This window comes from Lethenteron reissneri, chromosome 22 (genome assembly GCF_015708825.2).
Source record: "Lethenteron reissneri isolate LAM-NWPU_2019-01 chromosome 22, ASM1570882v1, whole genome shotgun sequence".
NCBI classification, from domain to species: Eukaryota; Metazoa; Chordata; class Hyperoartia; order Petromyzontiformes; family Petromyzontidae; genus Lethenteron; species Lethenteron reissneri.
The window spans coordinates 1901215-1909149 of NC_083800.1; the positions used below are offsets into that span (position 1 = coordinate 1901215).

The 7935-nt window shown below is 48.4% G+C and overlaps 1 protein-coding gene across 3 annotated transcripts in view; it reads left to right on the forward strand.

Moving 5' to 3' along the window:
- LOC133345492 (slit homolog 2 protein-like) overlaps positions 1-4845 on the forward strand; it is a 236363-nt gene extending 231518 nt beyond the window's left edge. For 2 of the 3 annotated variants that reach the window (XM_061556264.1, XM_061556265.1), the window contains one exon: positions 1003-4845. In XM_061556264.1, coding sequence (XP_061412248.1) covers positions 1003-1256 — 254 coding nt within the window. In that variant the 3' untranslated portion in view covers positions 1257-4845. The remainder of the gene's footprint in view (positions 1-1002) is intronic. The other variant, XM_061556266.1, reaches the window with a different exon arrangement.
- The last annotated feature ends 3090 nt before the right edge of the window (positions 4846-7935 follow it).

Consider the following 7935-nt stretch of genomic DNA (forward strand, 5'->3'; position numbering starts at 1 on the left):
AACTCAACTATTTTTATTTTAGCAGGTAAGGCCCACACTGAGCCATATAGTTCTTTTTCAGAAGCCACCTGGCCACAGATGATAACTCAACAAAGCAGCTTATCACGTGTTAATGTATAGCAGCACAATACTCAAGAATATGTTAATTCGAAATTTGGAGGGTAAAACAGGAGGACACGGAGAAAAAAATCCACACGATCACGGACAGAGAGAAACGTAAACTCCAAATTATACAGCAACCGTCAGGATCGGAATCAAACACACGACGTCCCATATACCAGGCGAGGTAGTTAACATCTCACCACAGTGGCGCCCAGTAGCCCAAATTCCTCATTCGTGTGGCTTTCGAGCGACACTGAGCTTGGCTTCCCGCCTCAGAATCGTGGGCATTTATGTCCATGAAGCATTGTGTGCATTATCAATTGCATTAAAACTTTTAATTACGACTCGCCTCTCGTAAAAAAAAATCTGCCTTTCAATATGCGCGACCTTGGCTGGAGTGAAAGCGACAAATCTCCTCCTACTTCTGTCATCATCATAAACATGCTTACGCTCTGATTTATGGCTTTCCATCCATTTTGTGATTGTTGACATGCTTCATACTGTCGTAACTGTAATACATTTTCATTATGTAATACACTTCAGTGGTATGTACACCCCTAGAGGAAAAACACGTGAATAACAGCTCTGTGCTCTTCTAAAGTGCAGTCGTGCAAGGGTGCCACTGTTTGATCGTGCAATACATCTGCCATCTAGTGGTAAGATCTGGAAAGAAAAAAGATGCACTTGAGTATCACGCGGCTATCGGAGCCGTGCCCAATTTCTTACGACAAACGTTACAGAACTATTAGAAGTCCCTTCACTTACTGAAACTCTCTCCTACGTTCCGTTACGATCTAGCGTGAACAAGCCCTTTACATTCGCCATTTGCGGGTGCGCTCCCTCGACCTCCCCCCTCACCCGCCGCCGCTCTCTCCCTTTCTTTCACCGTCACCTCCGCAGAGAGCCCTTGCAAGGAGGAGCGAGTCCGAGACTACATCCAGAAACAGCGGGGCTACGCAGCCTGCCGCTCCGAGCGCAAGGTCGGGCGAATAGAGTGCCGCGGGGCTTGCACGGGTGCCACCGGCGGCGCGCGCTGCTGCAGCGCGCTGCGCGTCAAGCGCCAGAAGTACGCGTTCCACTGCTCCGACGGCTCCTCCTTCCTCGACGAGGTCGAGAGGGTCCTCAAGTGCGGCTGCGCGCCGTGCGGGGCGTAGGTGCCGGGCGCCGGGCGATCCACGCGTGCCCCCCCCCCCCACCCGCCCCCCCCCCTCGTTCGTCATCGCCGCCACCGCCTCCCCTGCTTCCCCTCGACTCCCACACCCCCCACCGGCCCCGTGCATCACCCACCACCCGCCCGGTAGCCTGCCTGCCGCCACCGATCTGACCCCCGTGACCCCACGTGTGACCCAGCTGTACCGGCGCAGAGAAGTCCGGTCGAGATTGCGGCGCCCGTCCGCGGGTCCGTCCGTTTGTCCTCCTGGGAGCCCGGCGATGCCACGCACGCCCCCATCACCACCACCCCTCCCCGCCCCCCAACGGGAGCCACGGGGAGGATCTGCCGTCGCCGGTCACCGTAAAAAAAAAAAGTTTTTGTCGTGCTGTTCCTCGTCGTCAGCCTCGTCCCTGCGCCTCCCCGCACCCGACCACCCTGCCTCTCGAACCCTTCCTTCGTCGTTTGTGTCATAGAAATATATATTTTAAATTGTATTGTGAGATTATTTTTTAAGGACTTGTTCTCAGTATGGTAGTCGCATAGCAAAAAAACAAACGGCAGCAGCAGCAGCAGTGGCGGCGGCGGTAAAGAGGAGTGCTGTGACGACGACCCTGGAGACAGAAGGCAGTGAAATTGTGAGCCAGCAGGTGTTTCCTCGACATGTCAAATATAAGTTTAACGGTTGGCTATAACAATAATATTAATAACATTAATAATAATAACACGGTTAAGAGTACGAAGAAGAAAGGAATAAATGCTTGGAAATGTTCATCAATTTTTTTCGTAATTCTTTTTGGTATGCCCCCCCGCCTGCCCGCCCGCCCGCCCGCCCGCCTGCCCCATCAACCCCGTTCCTCCTGCTTCAAGATGTCGTCGTTTCGTGACGTCCTTTCACTTCGAAGTGTTTTGGCGTTTTGAGCATCTCGGGCCCTGGGGGCATGCGTATCGGAGGGGGGGGGGAATGTGTGCCGCCGTTGTCCTTGAGTCGCGTGTGCCGTAGTTTCTTCCCTCGATGTCGGCGCGACCGCCGTGCGCTGTTTTGCTGCTGCCTCGCTGGCGGTGAGGACATTGGGCCCTGTGGAAGCGAAGCGGGGGGGGGGAGGGGGGTAAGGTGGGGGGGGGGACCCAGGCAGCCACACGCGAGTATTCTCAACGATTGTGGGGGGTGGATTTGACGTGGGGTGAGGTGGGGAGTTCGTTTAATTTTACATGTACGACATTTTATTTTATGTTAACATTTTGGCTATTAAAGTGAACTCGTTGCATTAGACATGCGTTAATGATACAGCAAGAACAAATTAGCAAGGAAAGTTCTGGTTTGTTGCCAAAATAACGTTAAGTGACATTTGAGTCGATGAGGCAACGAGGCTCCTGGATGATGGCTTTCCTGCTGCGTTTGTTGAAGCAGGAAAACCACGGCTCGGGTTTGACCTCTCTGAGTCTCATCAGCATGCTGCGGCTTTTTGAGCGTGTTGCTGGACAACGGTGGTCCGTGAGCCATTGGTTCACAAGGCTAATTGGTTGGCAGGCTTGAATTGTATTTCATAATAAAGACAGACGCAGTTACATCGAATTGATATTTTGATATGGAAGTGGAAATTGTTCATTCAACCCACAAAGAATTCTAAAGTAGAAGGAAACTTCCCCCCGATGCATACATTATCACTGCCTTAAAAGTATAGAATGGGCTAATACTTCATGACATGCTTCTCCTTCAGGGTTACCGAGAGGCCCTTAAAAGCTTTGAAGAAGGTTGACCTAAACAGTTTAGAAGTCACATTTATGAACAATGTATCTGATCGCAGATCTAGAGCAGCACAACCACGTTTCACAACAACTTTCTGCACAGTTGTTTTTTATTGTATGCGACACCGCCGTGTAAACGCGATCTCCAGCTACAGGTTAGACCAGGGGTCGGCAACCAAAATAACAAGAAGGGGCATCTTTCGAATTTGGTAAAACACTCACTATTTCAAGAGCCGCCGCAGTGCATACGAGAGCCGGTGATGCTCCTTAACGAATGACGTCACGAAGCAGCTCCTGAAGAGGAGCCGCACGCGGCCAGTGCCGGATTAAGCTAGTGCGGGGCCTGCAGTATATGATGTTATAAAGGGGCCCTAAATAAAATAAAAACACATAAATATTAAAACACAATTTTTTTACTTGCATAGTAAAGTAAGTGTATTTTTTCATTTGTCATACAGCCGGATAATACGACAAATCGCTAACCTTAAACACCCAGTCGTTTATAAAACTTGAAGGCGGTATAGTACTATAGTAATAGAGCAAGCGCAGAATCACTGAACCTGAATTGACAGCTTGAAAGCATTTAGCGCGGGGCCCTTGAAAGTGCGGGGCCCGTAGCTACTACATATGTAGCAACTACATAGCATATGATGTTATAAATGTTGTAGCAGCTACATGTGTAGCTACTTTTGCTACGAGGATAATCCGGCACTGCGTGTGACTCTAGAGCAGCAGTTTGCCGACCCCCGGGTGGTTAGAGGATGCCTGCCAAGCCTTGGCTCTGAAGAAGGGGCCAACCCTTGTCAATGTTTGTCTGTGCTAAGGCGGTGTTTGTGTCGAATGCGCTGGAGCCTCTGATTTGCGTACCGCTGCCAAAGCAGTTGCCGATTATTCAAAAATGCAATGCGGACAATTGACCCCCCGGAAAGCCTCATTGGGCCTCGAGACTTTCTGTCGAGAGGGTTCCGCTCGCTGTTTTTTGGAGAGTTTGGCCAAATCTGTCCCACGAGTGTGCGTGCATTCGTGCGGGAGGAAATTTCAGAAGCTGCGACGAACCCCCCTTCCCCCCCGCAGTTCTCCATACTCAGGGGGTGACACTCGGCAGCGTCACACCATCGCCTGGTCACAGCCCGAAGAGCCGCGCTGAGAACATCGTCCGGCAACGTCCCTGGGCTGGTGCACACCAAATCTAAAGCAGCTCGCCCAGCTTTACAAAAACCCCCGTTAGGGCTGGGTGCACGGCAGGGTGGCCGAGTTGGTTGCGTTTGAAAATGAAGAATGCTCTCGCATGTAGGGGCTGCCTGCTGGTCGATCCACAGGGCTCCCAAAGGTTTATCCTCTGCGCCAGCGACGATCTGCATTCATATCCTCGACATGCTTACAGTTGTACCATAGGTTAAAGAAGTAACACTGTTTTCAGTATTAATTTTGTAATATATATTTTTTTGGGGGAATTAAATGTTGTTAGAGATAATTAACAAAAAAATATCAAAATACACGAACAAAAAAAACGAAAAAAAAGAAAATACTTAACCTTTGTTATCGTCGACGATATTTGATATAATTGCTCTATATTGTGGGGGAAAATATACAGTACATGAGTTCAGTATTCAGAATATTATTACGTGCTAAACAAAAAAATATTTATTTACAGTAAGTGCTTGTATCTAACTGTGCTAATCCTTCTTCTACTCTGGCCCATTTGCCTTGTGTTGTAAAATATAATTTATTTCATGTCCGTATTGTTTTAGACTGGCTAGTGCCGTATTTAGGACATTTGGGATTAACTAACACAGTGCATGGACCTCATTAAATTTCCTTCTTTCCTTAGCCACGGACTCCCATCTCCTCCCTCGTTTCTTGTTTTCTCAGTGTCGTTGTTTGTGCACACACGCACACACACGCACACACACATACACGCACACACGCACACAGAAGATACACACACACGCACACACGCACACACGCGCGCACACACACACACAGAAGATCCCCCGTGTAGCATTTAACAGACTGTTGGGGCGTTTGCTGTTAGCGAGCACCGATGAAGGCCGGCACGGCACACGGGTGGTCAACGCCACGCCCGGCCACCTTTGTCTCCCCAGTGACGATGTTTACACACTGCACCAGGTACTCATTTGATGCTGAGTCGACCTAGATAAGGCCCAGGACCGATTGAGATAATAGTCACTGGTGTTGGCCTTGAGCAGAAATCGAACTCGAGTCATCGGGTTTGTAGCGCCGCGCGCTAACCGCTGCACCACCGCTCCACACACACGCACTATTAATTGACTCACGCTGCTAAATATAAAAGGTTTCTATCAGAGATGCATTTCGGATTCAGAGTTGTAGGACTTTCAGATTTTTGAATTCCGAATAAATAATGTAGGATTTTTAAAAAAGGACAAATTTGTATATTTTTTCAGATTTTCGTATACTTTACGTACGATGCAATCATTTAACGTGGTCTTCGTGCCACCAAAATGAGAAACGTGCAGACTGTGTAAAAAAAAATACCTTCTGATTGGTCCGAAACGAGAAATATTTTCTTCCAATATCTTTATAATCTTTGGCTAGATTATCATATTATAATAAAAAAAAAATCAGATTCATCTTAAGGTCAGGAACGCATCCCTCGTGTGATTCACGTCTCTGGCTGGGTCGCCTGTTTGTGCCCTCCCCCCCCCCCCCGTGACCGCTGCAGCTACCATCTGCTGCCAAGTCGAGGTCCTACAGTTGACCCTCTCTCCCGCGCTGGTAACGGCCACGCTTTTGTCGCAATCCGGGATCACGATTGGGTTCGGGAATTATAAAATAATTTATTATCGTGGCGAATGTAGCGCCCACTGGCGCCCGCATGGCATCACACACAACCCATGACATGCAACATGCAACGTGGTGCCTTTTGTCAGTCAACTGCTGGATGCGTGCCGTGCGGGGAATGAGGATTATTTGACCGTATTTCGCCATACTGGTCAGTGCAGGTTGGTGAAGTTGGACAACACGAACGTGGGAGCAAAGAAGTAGAGTACAACAATGAATGTTGCAAAGACAACCCCGCCCCAAAAATGTCAAAAGGAACGTGTTGTGTCTGAGGACGACAACTCTGACAACACAACAAGTGGGGCTGACCACGTGGTTTACTGAAGCAAACAACGAGTGCAAGACTGGGGAGGCATTGCATCCCTAGACTCACAGAGTGGCCACCTCTGAGACACAAAAAGAACTGTGGCATACCATGGGAAGAATAGGCAGCCTGATATCGCACAATACAGGAAGAGTGGAGAACTGCATGCACATTCGTGATATTGAGTGGGTGTGTTCCTGTAGTGCAACATGGGACCTTTCCTGTCAGTATCAAGGTCGAAGAATAGGTTTCATCCTTTCTGGCAATAAAACAGGTGTGACGATGTTCAAACACCAAACAGCACACTTTTGCAAGAAACCGTGTCTGCGTTAGCCACACATACTTCTTGGTTTTTTCGGTAAAGTCACGTAGAATGGAAATAATAAAATAATACAAGTAAAACATAATAAAATAATTCTCACGACGTTTCGGCCACAACGCCTTGACAAAATAATTTGCATGCGCCCTTCCCCCCTCCATCCCAACTTAAATAGTCGCTCCAAGCCTGGAGTGTGTCATTCATACTCTGTCTTCTCGACAGACCTGTTCTTCACCTGAGGACGGCTGCTTGCGTTGTGGCCGAAACGTCGTGAGAATTATTTTATTATGTTTTATTTTTATTATTTTATTATTTCCATTCTACGTGACTTTACCGAAAGAACCAAGAAGATGAATCCCTGCAGTCACGAAAGCTTTAAATTGAAACCACACATAGTTGTGGTGAACATGTATACAAAAACATGCTCTGGTAATATATACATTGTCAGTGAATCCGTTTCAATGTACACATTACCAGAGCATGTTTTTGTTTGCATGTTCGCCGCAAGCACGTGTGGTTAATGCAGTACGTGATTCCTTCCAAAAGGTTTCTGCTTGGTGTTTGATCATCTTAACACAACTGTTTTATTGCCAGAAAGGGCAAACCCTATTCTTAGTCCTGTATTACATAACTAACCAAAACCCCGGGTCTGTTCATGTTCCTTTGGAAGATTTACATATTTCCCAGGCCAGCCACGATTCGGGCATCGGCCGTCTTGATAACGGCAGGACAGGTGGCAACCCGACTCACAGACGAGACGCGGCCTGTCGCTCACACGCGTGATATTTGTATCCAGCGGATCTCTGCTGGCACAGTGAATAATAATGGCATTACACATTACACACGTAATGCAGACAACGCAGACACACGCACAGTTTTCGCCAGAGCACACGACTAGTTGGCACAAGGTTGCGAATTCAAAAGCCCTCTAGGTGATTCATTCGGAGCACATCGAATGAATACCAATCAGTGGGAAGCCAATCGTTGGTAGTCCCGTGAATGTAACTCGCCGCCTGTTATAGGAAAATGGAATTTCCACCACTCGCTTGATGACTGTGAGCGTGAGATGAGAACCACTGAAAACCCACGTTTATGCGGTAAAAGCACCTCGGAATCACTCCACACAATGGATATCACCACCGGCCACGCTCTATCTACTGCTAAGTGAGAGACTAGCCAAGCCGTCGTGATCCCGCTTTCTAATTATAATCATTAATTATCGAACCTTGCATCTGTGACGTGGCCCAGCGGTTGCGCGTTCTCCCATTCGGAATCGTTATTTAGACTCCCAGGTGACCGCCAATCAGCAAGTTGCATTCTCCGCTTGTTGTCGCATAGGGTTCACGGTTCGAACTCAAGAGGCCGCCCTGATTAATACCACGGTGGGCTGTTAAACCACAGCGCGCCTTGAATATCCCGTGACGTCGCTCACAAGAGTGAGGCCACTGAGCCGCCGTCACGGTCCAACATTTTGCAACTTCGAAACTG